The 20044-nt window shown below is 42.4% G+C and overlaps 1 protein-coding gene across 2 annotated transcripts in view; it reads right to left on the reverse strand.

Annotated features, from left to right (window-relative positions):
• Positions 1 to 395: 395 nt before the first annotated feature.
• VPS54 (VPS54 subunit of GARP complex) overlaps positions 396 to 20044 on the reverse strand; it is a 41047-nt gene continuing 21398 nt past the window's right edge. For both annotated transcript variants that reach the window (XM_009812709.2, XM_009812708.2), the window contains exons 11-22: positions 19331 to 19668; positions 17294 to 17423; positions 16708 to 16889; positions 15791 to 15903; positions 14408 to 14471; positions 12210 to 12315; positions 8817 to 8904; positions 7077 to 7198; positions 6886 to 6966; positions 3119 to 3226; positions 2097 to 2191; positions 396 to 722 (exon numbers count right to left, since the gene is read on the reverse strand). In XM_009812709.2, coding sequence (XP_009811011.2) covers positions 617 to 722; positions 2097 to 2191; positions 3119 to 3226; positions 6886 to 6966; positions 7077 to 7198; positions 8817 to 8904; positions 12210 to 12315; positions 14408 to 14471; positions 15791 to 15903; positions 16708 to 16889; positions 17294 to 17423; positions 19331 to 19668 — 1533 coding nt within the window. In that variant the 3' untranslated portion in view covers positions 396 to 616. The remainder of the gene's footprint in view (positions 723 to 2096; positions 2192 to 3118; positions 3227 to 6885; positions 6967 to 7076; positions 7199 to 8816; positions 8905 to 12209; positions 12316 to 14407; positions 14472 to 15790; positions 15904 to 16707; positions 16890 to 17293; positions 17424 to 19330; positions 19669 to 20044) is intronic.

Consider the following 20044-nt stretch of genomic DNA (forward strand, 5'->3'; position numbering starts at 1 on the left):
TGACAATTCATTAGAAAAAATCGTAGCTTCTGGGGGCAGCAAGAGCCCAGCGGTGAGAAATCCCCTGAAACAGGACTGCTCCCTAACAAATCTGAATCCTATATGCAAGCAATCAAAAGACATTTATTTATATAAAGTTCTGTAAAAAAATAAATTTTAGAACAGCATCGTTTCATAGAGAAAAACATTTTCTACAGAGTTCCAACTGCAGGATTTTTATATTGTACCATCATTAAATAAGGTGGGACACCGTGTGAATTTCATTGCACTAGAAGAAATGCAAAGCATCTTTTTAATATAAAGATATACAGAGCGTTCTAGCCAACTACAGCTGTGTTACAGCTATGTGTTCTTTTGGATTTGGTCCAAAGAAACCTGAGTCTGTTTCCAGAGAGAATGAAAAGAAACCCCATTGCACAGACAGCTGATCGCTTGGTTCTTGCTGAAGGACACTGAACAGATCTCTCCCTGCAGCTCCCTCTGAGTCTACTTCCCCCGACTATCAATAGTGTCCTTTCTCGCACGCCAGTCTTAACTATTCACCTCACAGTCATCACGCTGCTTTAGAAGAAAGTCGGTCTCTTGTCAGAGCCAGGCGACTGCTCCCGGTGGATTATCACCTCTTCTGCTCCCAAATTTCAGCCATGTTTAGGTCTAAGTCGTTAAGGCCTTTCAGAGCTTGAAGGTTTCCAGTGTAAAAAGCTACGTCTGAAGTCACCAGCCTGCAGTGAAAGACGCAACGAGATGGTTAGCGCCCGAACCTGGCCCGTCCACCTGGGGCACTCAGAAAAACAACCAGGTTTATGAATTGGGCGCATGCTGACAGCGATGCACCTTCAAGGACTGAGTGTTTTCAGTATCGGTTCAACACACAGTGCTACAGCTGTGGTTTATTTTACAGCAGTGACCGTACATGATTACTGCTAGGTGTAAAACTCCTTATTTACAGGGAAGGGAGAGCAAACGACGAGTTCAGAAAACTCAGCAGGAACTGGGCATCTAAAACTGCTATTCTCTTGCTGTAATTCCAGGCTTATCTTGACTTAACCCCCTGATTCCATTGCAACTTAGAATATTAATTATTGCAACATTAGCTTCTCTATTCTAGAAGGTTAATGTAAAAGCAACCAAACAGCAATATTGTTTGTAACAGTTTGTACAGAGATAAAAATCCCTCCTACATTGTTGAAACGTATCGGGGGATGACAGAAACATGACCATGGTGTTTCTAGTTAGAAAGTAGCCAAGATGAAGGCAGAAAAGTTGTATTTTCATAGTAACAAAATTAACCACGATTCACAGACCTTGATTTCCTCTATTATTACGCAAACAAGCAGTTTAAAACAGGATGAGGATCAGAAAAACATGTAAAAAGACAATGCTTTCTTGCACGTGGGTAGGCCGACCAAATTTCACCCCTACCAGACTGCAAATAAACGCCCCCGGGTCATTAAGAACGATTATAAAAGCCACCAGTTCAGGGGACAATCCAACTCACAACAGGATTCAGCCTGCAAGAGGCTGTCCGCCTTCCCGGGAGGTGTGACACAGCCACAGCCCCTCAGCACAGGTACCACCCACCTGTTCTGGTGATGGAGGGTTGGGCTGGGGCTGGAAAGGGGAAAAGCTCTGTGAGCATCATCTTTCAAACCTAGTTCTGCTCTAAAAACAATTCCTGTACAGAAGCTGCTCACTGCACAGATGAAATACCACTTTTTCCTATTTTTACTTTGCTAGCGCCGTGAGTCATCATCCACATTTTAGAACTGCTTCATGAATCACGCAACTCTCGCAAATTAAACTGTGGTGGCTGCTGTCACACGAAAGGAGAAAAAACAATCCACGAAGCCAGGAAACCTACAGCAGGTTTCCAGCAGGACAATGCCCAACTCCCAATCTATTACCAAGCTGACTGCATTCCTGGTTACCACAGAGAGGCACAAGTCATGGCCTTTACTGTAAGAAAGCTCCAAAACGTACTCAAACACAGAGCGTGGCTGCATTCTGCAATCACAACTTTCTTGCAGAAGACAAAGCCCGCTTATTTAAATTAATTAAGCAGTAAAAAAAAACAACCCCAAAGCGCCCAAACGTACCCATTCAGAGGTCCTCCGTCATTGACTACGTTTAGGTGGGCCAGCTGCCTCTTCAGGTGAAGTTTGTAGCTTGCGTTAATTCTCAAAAACAACATCTAGAAGAAACCACAGAGCCAGAGTAAGGAACCATCCCCACGCTTGCATCGCTGCCTACAGAGAGGAAATACATTGCGAACACCTTAAATCACTAACTTTCCGTTTTGTTTTTGTAATTCATATGATTTTCCCCTTCTGCCAGTCCTTCCGCCTCCTAATCTTTCTGGCCACATACAATAGGTAACATACAGGACAGTATATACCCTCACTTATCTGTTACGTGTTGCACTTAGAGGACACATTCTTTGGAGCACGAAATTTTCTTCCCCGTTGTCTGAAGCATCTAGCAACTTGTATTAAGGCTAGAAGATAACAAATCTTTTCCTGTACTATAACCACCTGAAGTCTTTTTTCCAAGAGAGAGCACGAAAAACACTTTGAAGGGACCATTTAATTTAGTGCAAAAGAGAAACGACAATTTAGTGTATTCAGTGACCGGATCAGTCCTTCCTGTCCTTAGATTTACAACTCTGCAGTAGCAATAACTGCAGCAAAATACTGAAAAAGCACATCTGGTAAAACTTGGCTGCGTAATACATTTAGGGACCTTCGGAAGCCACAAAATTTGAGCAGCGTTAGAGAAGAATTCCCTAAAAGGGCTGTACTAGAGCCCCAAAGCGTTCCCATTTGTGTAGAATTTCAGCACTAATTCCTGAATTGAAGATCCACCTCTCTAGACACAAAAATGCAGCTCAAAATGCTGGAATCAGTCAGTTCTTTTTGCGTGTCTCATCGTTCCCCCTGCACATCCAAACACTTCAGTTCAGCCCGAGCTGTCTGCGTGACTGCTGCCAACCCCTTTAATGTGTGGGTTTCACAAACACCCAGAATTTTTTCCCCCTAGATAAAGCAGAAGTCTCTCTTGTTACTGAGTTCATGTACATTTGCAAGGGAGGTGTTAGATGAATCTCAAAAATAACATTCACCTGAGTTTGCTCCTCGGGAAGGAGATCATATATAGCTTCATGCATCTTCGCCATTTGCTTGCAGATATTCCTGAAGCATGCTGAAGGAACAGGAGCTTTCACTTCATACTGGAAATAAACACACAACCAGTTACTCCTTTCTACCACTTTAAGACGGTTTATATAGAGAGTTTCCAACAGCCATCGGAAGGCCTGCGTTGCTAATGATGTCATGAAATCGAGGTTCATTTAGCGTATCACAAATTTAAAGGGTCGCTGGGTACGATCCGATTCGGCCAAGGACTGACATCATACAATCTCTTAGCGCTTCTTGCTTTATAAGCAAACGGTAACATTCAAAGCAGTACGAAACCCAAGGATTTCCCAACTTCATCTATTCATCTTTGTTAGTTTGAATTGCTTCTCTTTGCTCATCACATTTCCATTACCCTACGAATTACAGATGCAGAGAGAATAATCACTGTGCCAGCTACACAGATGCGCACTGTCTGGCCTGCTAGCTGGCCCTCTCCTTCAGATCTGCCGGAGTCAGTGACAGACAAGCAATTCTACCTCGGAGGAATATGCCCCTCAAGTACTTCAGGAGAGAAAACCGCTTCTCTAAGATCACATACACCCAAATTTCTGCAGAAACAAGGAAAGAAAAGCATAAAGAAATGGAAGCTCCGGAAAACTCAATATTGGCCATAAAAAAACCCCCAAACAAAAACAACCCCACAAAAACATTGCAGAAACACCTTGGAAAACAAAGTAGAAAACATCCCTTCTGCCAGTGACTGAGATCCAAGAAACAAGACACTGGAAACCACCAGATGGCAAGAGATTTGCTACAAAGGGAACAAAATTCTTACGTCCCCACCCTGGATAGGGAAGATCTGAATGTGATTTCAGAAACACTCTGCAAAACTGTCCCAGGAACAGCGAAGCCAGCCCTTCAGTTCCTGGTGGAGGGGCCATGCTGGCACAGGCCCGGGTTACACACTGGTGGGTCACCTTTGGTAGGGTGATACTTCCCCACAGAGCCTTGCCCAATTCAGTGGAAGAGCCGAATCGTTAGAACTAAACTATTTACAAATACATTGGAGGAGATGCTCTCACTTATGCTAGCCTGAATTGTGAAAGAGAACAAAGTTTCCCTGAGCGCGAGAGAAAAAAAAGAAATGGGGAGTTTTGAGAAAGTCTTTACGGAAAAGCCAAACCGATGACCTAATTTTGACAGGAGAAGTAGCAGAAAAATAGCGCTGGCTGCTCCAGGAGCCCTGCTCCCTGCGTGGGACAACCACACAGCATACAGGATTGTGCCTCAAGACATGAGAGTTTGGCAACAAATGATTTACGATTTATCAGTAAAGCCAAAGGGAACAGGCAAGCTGCAGCGATGGCTCTTGCATGACTACAGACAAATCAAACTCTTCATTGTGATGGGGGAAAAGCAACAGCACCAGAAAGAAACATGAGCTCCAGCCCTGCAAGGCGCTGGCCATTTTTATCTCCAGCTAAGGTCAGCAGCGTGTAACACCGTGAGGGATCAGACAAAAATTTACTGCTCTTCTGTCCAAACAGTCACAAGACAGCAAGCTCCAAGAGAAGCTAAAAACTCGCACTGGATTTTTTCCATGAACTTTCATCCCTTTTTTAAAAACCTACACGTTTTTCACTTGCTAATTACAGCTGTTAAATACCCCCGTCCCTGTTTTATCTCCCTGCCAAAGGTAACAGAGAGATGCTGGGAACTGTCCGCGCTGTTGTGAAACGCCCCACTGAGCGCACAGCCTCATCGCGCTGGCCCTGCGTGAAGACAGCTCCTGTTCCACGGAGCTCCCGCGGGAAGCAGAGCCTGGAAATGCAAAAGTAACTTACCCACATTACCCAAGTGCCAGGCCAGCGTCCCTTCTACGGGACCAAACAGTGTTGTCTCCTACAAAGCAGGTTTCTAGATGGTGTAATATTTGTGTTTAAAGCATGCTGGACACGCACTGCTATGAAACTTGCTTGCTCACTCATTCAGATTTACGCACTTGAAAGCAGGTGACCACTTTATCCACAAGGCACTGAAATATTTAGATTCTCACAAAAACATAGAAAACAAAGAACACACTGACACGGTTGCACTGACATGCCCATTTGCAAATTTCCTGTTTTTACGTTCTTCACAGCCTTCAGTGCCAAGATTTCATTATTTCAGGAACAAGATGAGCCAAATTACGGGGTATGTTAGGAACAGAGGCAAACCAACACATGGTCTCCTTTTCTCCTGTACTCTGTGGCTGCATTCACGTGAGCCAGGCACTCTCACTCAAGCCTTTAAGAGCTCTAAAGGACAGGAACATTCTCAGTTTGTATCTCGTGCCAGCTCACAGGGGGAGAATGGGCTGTAAAGATGGAAGGACAGTAAGGGATGGATACTTACTACCATCAAGAACACGAACTGTGTTATTGGTTTGTTTGGGCTAACTTGTTTAGTATCAATAATCTAAATTCTTGCATCTGTCTTTTATTTTCAAGAGATAAGAGGTAAAGTGACCAAAAAGCCACGTTATTTCATAGAACAGGTATTTTTATCTGAGGCAAAAAACCAAAAAAGCAGAAAACCATTATTTGGATCTTTAGAAAAGGGCATAAACATGTTTTAAAAGGTGTAAACACAACAGCAGGCTGGGAATTCTAATTTAAATGCTTTGGGGACTTTTTGCCCCTAAGTTTAGGTAACACTGTTTGATAGCCCAAAGAAATAGATGAAAAGAAAAAGCACAACGTAAAATAAACAATAAAATAATAGAAACAGCAAGGAAGAAAGAAATGCTGCCTGTTACAGGTGCCTCACTGCAGCCCCCATCAGCCCATCCCCAAGCTGTGCTCCACCAGGGAGCTGCTGTGCTTCTCATGAGCTCCGACAAGGAAGAGGTTGGCCCAGGCCGATCAATCAAATCAGTCAGCAAAGAATTAATTTTTCTCTTTCATGAAACAGCTGCTTGGTTTTTTTCCCCTTTTCTTTTAAGAGCCTAAGATCCAAAGCAAAACACTAAGCTTTAAAAGCTCGTGTACTTTATCTACCAGATCTGTGGGCCCAGCAGGTCCCACCTCGGGGCAGTCTCTGTCAGTGTATTCTGCCTCGAGATGAGTCAGAGCGAGTGGATCCAGCCCAGGACCAACCTGTTCCACTGATGAGTGTTCAAAAACCAAAAAATACTAACAGCACTTCATGGGACAGCTATTAGCATTGCTACCCAGCAGGAACTGCTACGCACAGCCCTCTAGTCTCCAGCACTGTAGCCTGATAGAAGAGCTGGTCCTTCCCCTCTAAAAACTCTTCCTGCTCAGCAGTTTTGTGCCGTTTCCTCAGCTGCAGGAAATTACATGCTCCCCACTTCCAAAGAGGCACTGTTGAGAAGAGCAGGAAACGGGAACTGGCTCAGCCTGACTGCAGACAAGAGCTGTCAGCGGAGAAAACTGCTGAGGGTAGGAGAGCACTTCAGTTTCTCAACACCAGAGCATCTGCACCAGCCAAAGCATTTCTGTTACTGCTGAAGGAATAAATGAAGCATTGTTTTTTGTGGAGGTGAAGGCAAATGACACCCAGATGGCAAATGTTGAGACAAAACACATTCACAAGTACAGCACAGAGCTTTGTGTTTATACAGTTTAAAGAAGTTCAAACAATTCCTGATTAGGAAAGTTTAAGACTCCATTTGAAACATCTACACTGTATACAATGAGACCTCCAATTGCAATTTAGAGACTGTATAATTATTTCCATAAATCATTACCTTGGATAACAGTTTGTCAAATAAGCTATCCATTATGGCAACGAGCTTTGCTGAAATTTCAGCTATGTGGTCATGATAATCCTGTAATGGAAGAAAGCAGGTTTTATTTACTATCTAATGGATTCATATTCTTCAGAGCACAGTTGAAAAGCAGAACTTTGCGTTTAATTAGGAAACGCCAAAAGATTTACCTTCGTAATGTGGTCAAAATGCCTGAGCATGCTAAACTGCTTCGGCTGCAGTCGAGCTTCAAAATGAGCCCTGATAATAGGAATGTAGTGTACGATTAGCTGTAGGCAACGTGAAGAAAGGGCTGTAAATCCAGAAGCAAGAGAGGAAAAGAAAAATAACTTAATTATTACGCAGGAAGAGTAATTTTGTATAGACTGTATCTCCTTGAACATAAATAACAGATCTGACACAATTTAACATTTTTTTAAAAAAAATAAGAAAAGGAGGTAAGCATTTGTTTCACCTGGGAAACCCCACCCAGTGAAGACGCCAGACTACTACCTGGCTATTCACACCCAGCTTCTGTGAGATACGGGATAAGGGACTAATTTTACAAGAGGCTTTAAGCGTCTACTTGACATTTTGAGCCCTGAGCACACGCAGACATCAGAGAGATCGCAAAAGACCTGACTCATCAGCTACCTAACCTCGGCAGCCACATTCTCAAGGCATCAGTATTTCTTCTGCGGGAGGTGCACATAAACACCCTGCCCTGCTACTGCTGAGCTGCCCAGAGCCTGCTCCTGCCTGCGATGCCGGCAGGATTCCCAAAACCAAGCTTCTCCTGTGCCCACCAGGGCCTGAGCCGGCAGCGGGACACACGGCGGTGCCGGTGTGGTCACCGCACTGGCCAAGCCTTCTGGAGCAAAGGCCTGACCCAGCTTTTCTCTGCTCACTTGTGTCTGCTCCAACAGCACGGCCCATGGCCCCTTTGGGGGCAGCCTCTCAACCCATTCTCCTGAAGCTGTTTGCTTTTAAAAAGGGAAGTGCAGACTGGTCATCAGGACACCCTGAAACACGGGAACTGCAAGTTCAAATACCTGCTTCAACCCATCAACCAAAGGCTCTTCGTTTCAGGAGATAGTTTAAAACCGGGGGTCGGGAGTAGCGTGTCAGACTTTTCTGTAGCATGGAACTGGGCACCTAGTTCTCCCCAGCTTTTCAGAGCAGCTAAAGGAGTCCGGGCGGGTAACTTGGCGCTGGCAGTTCAGCTAAATAGCTGCACACTGAAAATGAGTAGCTCTAAAGGCCAAATCATAGTTTGGATTCAGCACAGAGACACAGAGCCCTAAGTTACCTGACTGCGCCGGGACACTGAGCCACATAAAGACTAACTATTCAATTTGGAGCCACCCAGAGAAATAATTTTGCGCATTACTGACACGCGGCTATAACCCACAGGAGCTGTACGTGGACACGGCGTTACAGAATACAGCACCACGGGGCAGATGGGACAGCACAGCTCAGCGAATGCACGGGGAGACAGGGGTTTGGCTGCATTCCTCTATCTATGTACCTCCAATCTCAAGATCTGAACACCAAGCAGCTGCCAAGCATGCTGAAGTCACCGCTGAAAAAGTAATTACACCTTCCCGCAGTCAAAACATTTTCATGGAAAACTTGCTAGCCTGTGTATTTGTTCTTAAGTTTCCTTCATGTAACACAGTGAAGCTTTACATTTAAAGTGATCCAGTAGACAGCAAAGGAATTTGATGGATTTTAGTGCACCCCTTAATCAGACAATTCACTAGCTTTTATACATGTTTTACCCCCTAACTAGCAAGGTCTTATCACCCTCTGTGTTCCCTGCATGGCACCACAACACAAACATAGCTTATAATAAATGTTTAGGGGGGTTTTGTGTTTGTTTTTTTGAACAGGAGAACAAGCTTTGACATTTTAAATACAGAAATCCATACCTAGGTTTTTTGTAGTGATCGTTTTCAAACCAACAACTTGTAACGCACCAGCTCCAAGCACTAGCTGGCAGCTTCTAGAGTTGAAATACTGTGAGAAAGAAAAAGATAGTGAAAAACGCATGCTGACTCTTCAACAACTACACATAATCACAGTTTAGAAATACCATCAATAGAATTTTGCAAGATTAAATAGATTATTATGAAGGCCAGTACCAGAGTTTCACACACTCCTTACCTGCAGAGGAGTCCACGACTTAACTAGTAAGACAAAAGGAACTTCTTCACCATTCTCAGTAGTCACGGACCCATAGAATTTTTTTGACTCAGCTTATGCTAAAGCACTCAAGGCAGTGTTTCAGCAAAGGGATGTAGAAATACTGCTATTAAAAATACAGTCAGCCACTCAGTGATTGCAATTCAGGGGCTAATTTCTGCTTCTCTGAGACCTTTGAGTGAGGCTTCTCCCAGTGTGAAAGAAAAGCAGCAAGTCAGACTTGCTGCAGACTAGCTATGTTCAGCCTAACTTTGAAAGCCATACACAAGAACAGCTAGAGATCTATAAAACACACTTATCAAACCACGGCCTTGGATGGAGCGAAGGGTAAGATCTCATTAGTTTTGCTAAGTAGCGTAGACCAAGTGTAATATTGGAATGGAAAACAGCAAAAGAAGAAGCTTCTGCTCTGGCTCTAGACCAGAGCCTCGAAAACTAAAAGAAAACTTGAAAGCACTGAAACTCACTGCTGCTGAGGTGGCTGAACCTGTGTTTCTAACACTATAAAATACCGAGATTAAGAAATGATAAACATGTTAAGCCATGTCAAAAACTGATTCTGGAAGAATTCCAGGTACAGTGGATGACTCATGACTTGATCTTCCTAACTTAGTTCCAGAAGAAAAGAAGTTATCATTAGACACACACAGGCCAGCAAAGTCTCTGGACAGTAAGACAGTTCCTGTTAGCATATTCTGTCTTAATTTGGAATTCTGCTCCAATCACCCAGCTTGAAACACCAGATATTCTAGGCTGGCTTGGGTGATGCAGTAAAGATGGAGGAGCCGTTGCTGCTGTCCCCGATTCCTGCTCTGAATGGAGAGGAGAAGCCTCAGGGCTCATGTTGGAACAGAACTGTCCTGTTGACACTGGGGTGGAAATTGGGAGGCAAAACCTATAGAGAGCTGACCCTTTCTCTTGCACCTGAAGGAAGACTCACAAGAAATTATGACAAGGTTGCCCTGAAGCTTACATCTGCAACACAGACCATTTCCCTCACATAAAGCTCCTTTTTTGGGGGGCCACAATCCTGCTTCACAGGTTTTGCTTCACAATAATGCAAGAACAAACCCAAAATTTCAACCCTTCTTGAGCAAAACCAGGAAACAACTTTTCTGGCTATTGCCTGGAGTCAGTCACAAAACTCAGGACCAGAGAGGATACACCGTGAACCCCACACACCCGCTCTGGGCTGCCAGAGTGGTGTATCTGGGGCAAGAAAAACAACCCAGACCTAGTGCCACAACTGAACCTGAGCTACGTGCGGCCCCCAAGCTGAGAGAGACATAATCTACTCTGCCCTCAGACAGAAGCCAGGGTCTGCTGACATTCACTTCATCTCCTCCTCCTAAAAAGCAAGACCTTTTCTTATGCCTCCTGGTGGACTTTAGAAGTAGATCCACTGAGCCAAAGATGGATATATCCTACACAGTCTAAGCTCCTCTGAGGTATTTAGGCTCAGGTTAGCTCACTGACTGCGTGACAGACCATTAAAAACATGCTCTATAAAGGATGATAGAGACTTGTACTCTCCCTCTGCCTTTCATAGCTATTACTCAGTTGCCGGATGGCCTGTTGCAGACAAAGCAGGGAGGAAGCAGCATGCCTGAAACATCAGAAGAGCAACACCCCCTCCTTGTGACTGCTTGGAGGAAAGCACTTCTGCATGGCTGCAAGCCTTCTCTTGTCTGCACCAACTAAACAGCTCCAGTAATAATGATCGTGTTTTTGTCCATACACAGGTGTCATTTCACTCTGGTTGCAGCCACAGTTCAAAACAGCCTGAAATTTCATTACAATAAAGATTAGCTCTTGCTACCTTCAAAGCTTGCTAGCTCTGACAGTTGTCAAATAAAAAGCATAGCGACCTGCAAGGACACCCTGAGTGGCTCTTATTTTGTTCTCAGTGTAATAAACGAGCTTTTGTTTTTGCTAGCTGCTCTTGTCATCTCTCCAACTGATGGCACCTCGCTGCCAGACAGGAAACAATTAAACTGCACATGATGTTTCAATACCAAGGAATAAAAACCACAAATGACTAAGAGCTAGAACAAGATATGGTAGGGAGAGAGAAGTAACACAGAGATGCAAATCTGGCCAAGTCTGAGGCATCTGCCGCTGTTCTGCCTGTCTGCGAGAAGCTGCTGCAAGACTCGGGTGAAGCTGGAGAAGAAGAGGTGAAGAGGGGCATCGCCAGTCCCAGACTGACTGATGGGCCTTGGACAGCGCTTTCAAAGGAGAAGGTCTGTGGATGAATATGAATGATGACTGCAGGAAGGAGTGTTCCTGCATCTGGTTATTCAGATAAGAACTACTAACTGGAAGATTATTTAAAGGTCTGTCTCCTAGGGTGTGTTCCCCCTCCTTATATAAAATATACTTTTGGAGAGTAGAATCTGTTCGTCTTTTATCGATTATGCTTATGTTCAAAACTCTAATACCTGACATAACCTTTGTGGGCAAAGACACAAGTGAAAACTTTGAAATAAATTAAGTGCTAGGCTTTGGAGCCTATATATATATATATATGAATGACAGTTTTAAGGTGCATTCAAGTGCTCCTTTTATTATTGTTTACTTCTATTACCTTGCAGTGTCTGTGCTTTACCAGCTTTCCTCTTCTCTAGTGAAAAATAAATGACAAAAAGGCCCTGGTCTTTCATCATCTTTATATTTTACAACAGAAGCTTCATCCCATACGATTTTTCATGCTTCTACTGACTATGCCTCTACTGACTTGTAAAAACCAAGGGACTCGTTTCCTTCCTCAACATAGATATATCTCCGTGACATCTGGGATCAAATTGCTTTTTCTTCAGCAGCATTAATCCTACATCCAGCCTGAAGGACAGGAAGCTGTAACAAACACTACCAGATGGGATTTCTAATATCCCAGGTGAACAATAGGAAAGACGGCCTTCCCAAAGTTAATTCACACAACAAATTGCATCTTTAATGCCCTTAGCTTCACAGGCCACCTTATGGCACAGTAACAAACGCAATCATTTCTAGACAATTTATAGGAAATCATAAAAGCATGTGAAGCATTACAGAGAGTAAGACACATTCCCTGCCCTGAATACCCCTGATTAGCACAGACGGTACATTTGGAGTCGTACCTTCAGTAAATCAGACAGGCGGGTAAGCATGTCAGTGGTGATGGAAGGAATGTTATCCACACACTGGCAGTACTCAAGGATTATTCTTATTAACAGCAATACTGTCCTACAAGAGAGGAAACAGACAAATATATCATTTCAGCACACAGAAGACCAAAAAAAAAAAAAAAAATCAAACACAGGTCAGTCATGTTGATAGAAAGCTACCTAATGCTAGAGTTTATAGCATTAAATAATCCCCCTAACTGATCTGAGGTAGAACATAAAGAAGATCTATCAAGATGGTTATAAAGAATACCCATTTCACAGGGTGGCATGTGGAAAAGGTATTTAACATGTATTGCTGTAACTTTTTAATTTCCAAAAATAACTACTGTGGAACTAGAAATCTCCACACAGATGTCGGCAGGGGAAAAAAAAATAATCCCAAGCTCCTTTCTTATACTAGAGTGTAATTCTGTCCAACTTGGAGCAAGTATAAAAATCCACAGAATGTAGACAACAACAATCATTGAAAAAGGATGTAATGAATGCTAAGGAGTCACACAGACAGGGCAGCTGTGAAGAAACAGCACCGTACATTCCAAGATGCTCAACATCTGTAATTTCACCTGAATTCAGTAGGCACTGGAGAATTTGGGAGATACTGGAGGGAATTAGGAAGGCTCCACAAAGAGCAGGTACGCTCCTTTGAATTCAAATACACAAAAGGCGAGAAAACTAAGGCAAGATCAAATGTTCAGAGTAGATATTCTGACATTTCAAGTAGTTCAATCTCTTTTTTCGTTTAGGCAGTAGAGTGCAGAAAGATGATGAACAATCAACTTAAAATAAACACCTGGAGAATTTTTGGGGAACATCTAGGCTTTTTTTCATGAATGCATTTGATTTGATCAAATACAATGAAACTGTATGTAGAAGTGTGTAGAACTGAAACAAATATTTGCACCAACATGAAGCTGACAATTGCTTCACAGAGCTAAATGTAACAAGTTTCAAATGAGCAGAGATGGATTATCAAACACAACATCTATTAAGGAAATTTTATCCTTTAAAGCATGTTCAAGTGCTCCTACTCGACCTGAAATGCTCTTTTGCAATGATATCAGTTGGCTGGCACAGAAGTTCTGAGCCATCAGTTTCTGTTTCTAATTGAACAACGACCCATCATCATGAAGCAACTCATAAAATGACAGCTGGTCAAAGACATTATGTAGATCAGAACTTTTAAATTTGGGGTAAATTGATGTTAGGACTCTGCGGAGTGAGATCTTCCAGGTTTTACTCCCACCCCAAACACACTCTCATGCATATTTAATGCTTAAGCCTCAAAGTCTTTGGAAACACAGCATGCTTTTAAATGAAAGAAGTATGTGAGTATCATATATTTTAAAATGTCTTTGATATAACCAGCTTTAAGAAACTACTTTCCAATCCAAAGCAATCAGGATACCAAGAAATAGCGTATGCAGCTTCTGAGATAGCCCGTATCTTATTTCTTATTCTGAATATGATAAGCAATCATTCAGTAGTGGACTCATGTATTTTGGGGTTGTTCAGCCTGGAGAAGAGAAGGCTCTGGGGAGACCTTACTGCGGTCTTTCAGTACTTAAAGGGAGCCTCTAAGAAAGATGGGGACAAACTTTTTAGTAGGGCCTGTAGTGACAGGACAAGGGATAATGGTTTTAAACTAAAGGAGGGTAGATTCAGACTAGATATAAGGAAGAAATTTTTTTACTATGAAGGTGGTGAAACCCTGGCACAGGTTGCCTAGAGAGGTGTTAGATGCCCCATCCCTGGAAACATTCAAGGTCAGGCTGGACGGGGCTCTGAGCACCCTGATCTGGTTGAAGATGTCCCTGCTCATTGCAGAGATAACCTACATTGCAAGAAATAACCACAGTGTGCTATGAAGACAAACCTGTATTTTCTTGACTATGTGTTTTCATGAAATAACTGGAAAAACACCATATTCAAATGAAACCATAAATCTCAGCCTAGTCATTCAGAGAAGAAACAGATGTACAGAAGAGCTTGTAACATTTTATAACTGTTTGGGAACTAAAGAGAAACTAGTCTGTGGAAGGAGAGGGCTTTTTTATTTAAATAAGATTGCTAAAGCTGTTAGTATTCATCACAGTTCTACCCAAAAGTTCTTGCCAACTAACCCACTGCTAAGAGAAAAGAGTGCATCTTACCCAACTGTTGCATATTTTTGTCCTTCAACAATAAGGAATTCAGTTGGCTTTCTTTCTTCAGTAGCTAGACATTTTAGCAAGAAAGGAAAAGGGATGAGTTCAACTAAAAACAAGTACAAAAAAAATGCTAGTTTCTAGAAATGTAGTGTTCACTTGCGAAGGCTTGAAAAAAAAGAACAATCAATTTTTGGAACACTGCTCTCTTTTACAGCATTTATTATACAGTTGGTCACCCGTCATAATTATTACGACCCATAAAGTTACTTTATTACCTGCTGGAATTTTAAATCAAAAATCCCACAAAGTCCCCCAGTCATTATGGACTTAGAAACTTCAAATAAAAGAGTTTACAAATAGAAGAAGAAAAGCAGAAAAAGTGACTAGGTTTTCTACCATACATTCTCAAATGATCTGCTGTGTATATTAACATTTTAGCTTCGAACCACTTCTTCCTCAGGCTTCATAGTAGAATCTCTAACTGATGTTTTTCATGCTAAATTTGATGCCACCAGTTTCCTATCTTCTTGAAGGAAGAGCAGTGGTCAATGAGCATATTTTGGTGTCGTGTCCCATAACTGGAGTGATTATTGCCTAATACGCTCTCTGTATCTGCTATATTCCCTTTGGGGGGGTCGGGGTTTCTCCACCATAACATTACTGTATTTTCTTCCTTCTCATCCATTGCCATTTTCCTTCCCCTCTACGTGTGTTTTCTTTCCCTTCTAGCTGTTCACACACATTCATCACTGCAATATTGGATGAGTATCCCCGCAAATTAGGAATGCATTATGCGTTCCCATTTTGCATGTGGGGAAATGGGGCACGGGGAGAAAAAAGTGACTTGTCTGAGGTCAAATGAGGTTTCTGTGGCAAGGTAAATAATTGAATGTACATGAGTTTTCACTTCCATGAACAGCCACATAGCATGCTGCCTTTCATTTGAACTGGCTGATGAAGTAGTGGGAAAGAGCAAACTTTGTTTAACACAAGGGGGGCTGAGCACACACATACGCTCCTCGGTTCCTTACAACACTTCAACGGTATGTTCTGGGGAAAGACTGAATTTGTGCAAAGACTACAAGCCTCTACGCTGCGAATACTTGTATAAAAATGTAGCTCCCTCCCTGTGCTAACACTTACATGGGTTTAAAAAAAATAAATAAATAATCTTTTAAGGTCAGCACAAGAAGTTTCAACATTGGTAACAGAAAAAAGAAAAAAAAAAAGGAAAGAAAGAAAAAAGGTATTAACTTCCTTCTGATCCCCCCAGAAGACAGCGAGCAAACACAGATCAAGAGTGACTTCGGAATATGTCCATCAACATTTAATAGCAGCATTTGCTGATAATAAATTCAGTTAACAGTAGGACTGCAAGATACGCACCCGCTGGTTTTTTTTCAGGGAGAGAAATTCTGCCATCTGACACCGAATCGACAAGATCCTGAAACTCGGCAGGAACTTCAGCTTGCTTCCAGCGCTCATTGTCCAAAAGTAGGCTAGTTATAAACACGAAAGAGAGGAGGCTGAGAAAATGAAATGCCTTGCCTTGACGCTTCTCCTGCCTGTAATGCTGTGGAATCAAAACTACAGCAATTTAAAAAAAAGACAGTGGCCCAAAATGTTATGTTATTCATCTTCATTAGAAAAAGGTGCCCAACAACTGGCAGCAGCAAAACAGAAAAACACTGTGTTGGCCTAGAGATCTCACAATTTGTACATTCAATCTGTCATAGAGGACAAAAGACTACACTAGGCAATAAAGATCTTATGAGATCACTGCCACTGAAATAATGTGTAAATACTGGAATTTTAAGAGTTTTTGATGGATGAGAGCAAAAAGACTTGATGTACATTACTGAGAATGCTGTTCCACAAGTGGTTAGCTTTTTTTTTTAATTGTTGTTTTCAGTTAGAGGTTTTGGGGGGGGTTGTTTGTTTGTTTGGGGTTTGTTTGTTTTTTCTTTTTAAAAACAGTTGGAAGCAAATTATCCTCAAGTTACTTAACCCCTGAGACAGAGCAATCCTGCACTTCAGTACTCCTGCCTTGCGTACTTCCTGTAGCTATTACAGTCCTTACTTAGGTAACTGTAGAACAATCCAGTTTGAAGAAATTAAGTTATGAAAACAGTAAAAGTCTAAACCAATTGAAGATAATTGGGTTTTAATACAGTTTTTTCACCCCTTGCTCTTAAGTACAACTGGCTTACTAGTGTTGTAGGCAACAAAAGATTGTGTTTGCCTGGCGTATGACTGATAAAATTATTCACGTAAGAAGACAAACATCTTCTACCCAGAGATACCTTAGTTTAGTCTTCCTCTCCTCATGGAATCTATTCACAAATCTATTGGCTTGACTCTGAAGTGCTCCTCGCAAGGACATACTTTTCCTGCCGCAGATCTGCTCAGTATCTAAGATAAAGCCTTCCATCAAGCGAGAAAGAGCAACAAACTCGTTGGAATTCAGCTTCTCTAGGAAGCCATCCTATATGCAAAGAAAACCATTGTAAGGAGACATAACACCACAAAAATTCAGAGATGTAAAGAAATAACTACTCAGCATGTCTGAGGGCTACTAGTATTTTAAGAGGCATGTTATTTAACCCTACAGGGGACAGAGAAGGCAGATTGCAGTGCAAGCAGCTACCCTGCCACAGACAGGCGTTCTCTGCATGGAGCTTCAAAGACAGCAAGTCAGAATATTAAAAAGTGGGAAAAAAATGCTTGTGTGCTCTGGGCATTAACATCAAGCGCCTGTGGCAGCAGGAACAGTTACTTAATTTCAATTGAGAATGCTATTTCAGAACTCTCACTCATTAAACCAGTAACTTGGGAGTAAATTCTCATTAAGGATGAGACACCAGCAGCAGTCTGACCCAAGCTCCTTACCTTTGCTCTTGCCATGAGGAACTTGACTGAACGATCATGGCAGATATCAGAGGCATTATAAATTAGCTCTTGAATATTGTTTGCCAGCCTGACCAGTTCCAGGTCAGTCAGCTTCATGTCATCACTGATCCTACAAATGACAGAATCAGTTGGTTGAGCATCAATTTATAAAAAAAACCCTAGTATTTCTGCTTACAGGTTGAAGGAGGAAAGAGCCTTGCAGCAACTGTCAAATGTAGACAGTCAGTTAATCACCAAAGTCACTTTGTACAGATGGGATCTTCTAAGCTGCTGTCAATGTCATGTCAGTCCCTGTAATAAGGAAATGCACAACTGCACATCCTTATATTTTGTATTAAATCCACATTCGAATTGCTATTAGTGGTCTAAAAGAAAACACAAAACAGCCATTACTAACTCAGTAAACATTATTAACATTTACTGAGCTTAAATTTACCCAGCTCCTGTAACACTTCAGCATCACAAGCTTATGACAGATAAAACACAGCATTTTTCTTCCAATGCAAGTGTAAGGCCTAAAATAGACACTCTGCACTCCCCACCACCTTAATCTATAGGCTGTCACTCTATTAGCTCTTTAGATTTCAGGCTGCTAAGTTTGTGCTGTTTAAAAAAACCTTTTGCGATTTCTCTACTGTTTTGGGGCTAGCCCGCAGCACAGCTCTGCCATTCATCTAATTAGTTAAGATAACAATCTTTTGGTCCAGTGCGGCTCCTCAGGGACTGACAGTACGAGAGAAGAGAGAAAACCCGGGACACTACAAAGCAGCAACTGGGCTAAGATTGTCGTAACAGTGTAATTTTATTAGCCTGCTCCAAACACAGAGCAGAGATGCAAAGAAAACCCGAAGAGGGATGAAGCAAGTTCATTTTAGAACAAAGTTATGCAACCAGCCTCGGAAACAACTTTATTGCTCTAGACCTCTAGCTAGTGGTATATTTTTAGCAAAATTGGCAAAGTGCTCCAGACCAGTTCAGATCCAACCCCCTTCTCCTTCCCTGCTCCTCACTGTAACCCTGGACTCCTCTTCACATTGCATTTCTCTTCCAGCGTACAACCGATGTTTGGACATACAGAGGCCTTAGTTAGATGTAAAATAAACATGCTGTGCATAAACCAATCTCCTTCAGCCAGCATGGTGATTTGAGGGTGAAGGCCTCTATCAAAACTGACAGTTGCTTAAACACACAAGTATAGACACTTGAGTACCAATCAGCTAGAGCAAGCAGGCCACTTGCTATCTTCCATCTTTCAGCAGCGTAACAAGTGGTATTTCAATTTTGCTTCAGAGAACTCTGTATCCAGACATGCTGGCATTCGAAGTGGCTCATGCCCGAGTCCCACACACACTATGCCTGGTTCTTTTAAAAAGGTAGCTCTGACTTCCAGCCATAAATAAGGTATGCATAAAAGGATGCCAAAAAGGTTACAACTATGGAGTCTGGAGCACCACAGGGCAGCACTGCCTATGTTACCAAAGCACCGAGATGGATTTATTTAACCACGCAAGTCAAATAGTTGACAACGAACAGCAGATTTTTCTCTAGAATTTATCAAGGTGTATTCCATGAAGCCAGCTTAAAAAACCCAGAAAAAACAGCCATAGGGAACACGGACAGGGAACAGAGATGCTTCTGCCTGCTAAAAGCATGACAAACAATCTGTCTTTCATAGAGGCTAGACTTGCATCACTCCTGCTCTCTACAGAAGTGGGCTCCCCAGCAGAAGAGATGGAGAAGGGGCCCTTTTCTGTAAGAAATGATATAATTAGTACCCATACCACTACACACACAGGTGAAAGCAAGGCAAGTAAATGAAACAAAGGTGAACTGGGGACAGCGCAGTCTGATGGCAGTCTCCAAGCACGATGGTGGAAAGCCATTCCACTTCACTTACCTAGAAAACCACATTCCTCCAAAGTAATTTTTGTACTGCATCATCAGAAAGAACAGCCTTCACCTAACACCTTGTTTCTGACATGTTGCAAAGTTGAGACAGGCAGCGCATTTACTTACATCATCTCTACTCCCCCTGGAGTAACAGAAGACGATGTTTGCTCTTTGCTGGATGAGGAATCGGTAGTGCACTCTGGTTCAGAGACCGAATCACTGCTACAGGGCTCACTGTTTGGGGAAGTGTTTCTTTGAGAGGTAGTGTCAGCTGCTACAGGCGGGAGGTCCCCTTCGCTGAACGCATCACTTATAAACATGCCTTCATGAGTCAGGTAAGCCACTTCTGTGTCCACTGTACTGTCTTTAGCAGAGTTCTTTTGTAAGGTGTCCTCAAGGTCTCTGGTTTTTTGGTTCTTGTCTAGAACCAAGAAAACCACGCTACGGATAGTATTTAACGTTGCCTAGAATCAAATATAACCTTTATTACAAAAAAACCCAAAACCCTGTGCCACAAGTTTGCGCTAGAAAGAGATTTTCTTTTACCCACAAAGTTAAACTAAATCCTGGCTTTATTTTCTATTGTCTAATTAGCATTCGGAGGCAGACCCATCCGTCTTTGATGGTAACCAATATCAGATGTTTCCGAGAATGGTGAAAGAAACCTCATTTGGAGCAATCTAACACATACAAAAGTTCTGTCCTAATCCCTAGCAGCCTGGAATGGATGTAATCACACAACAAGAGGTATTATCTCCTTCCCACTGCTCTCTTTGTTAGCACTAATCATTTTTGCCCTGGATGCCGATATTCACATACCTTTCTTTCAATCAGAAGTTT

This window comes from Gavia stellata, chromosome 23 (assembly GCF_030936135.1).
Source record: "Gavia stellata isolate bGavSte3 chromosome 23, bGavSte3.hap2, whole genome shotgun sequence".
NCBI classification, from domain to species: Eukaryota; Metazoa; Chordata; class Aves; order Gaviiformes; family Gaviidae; genus Gavia; species Gavia stellata.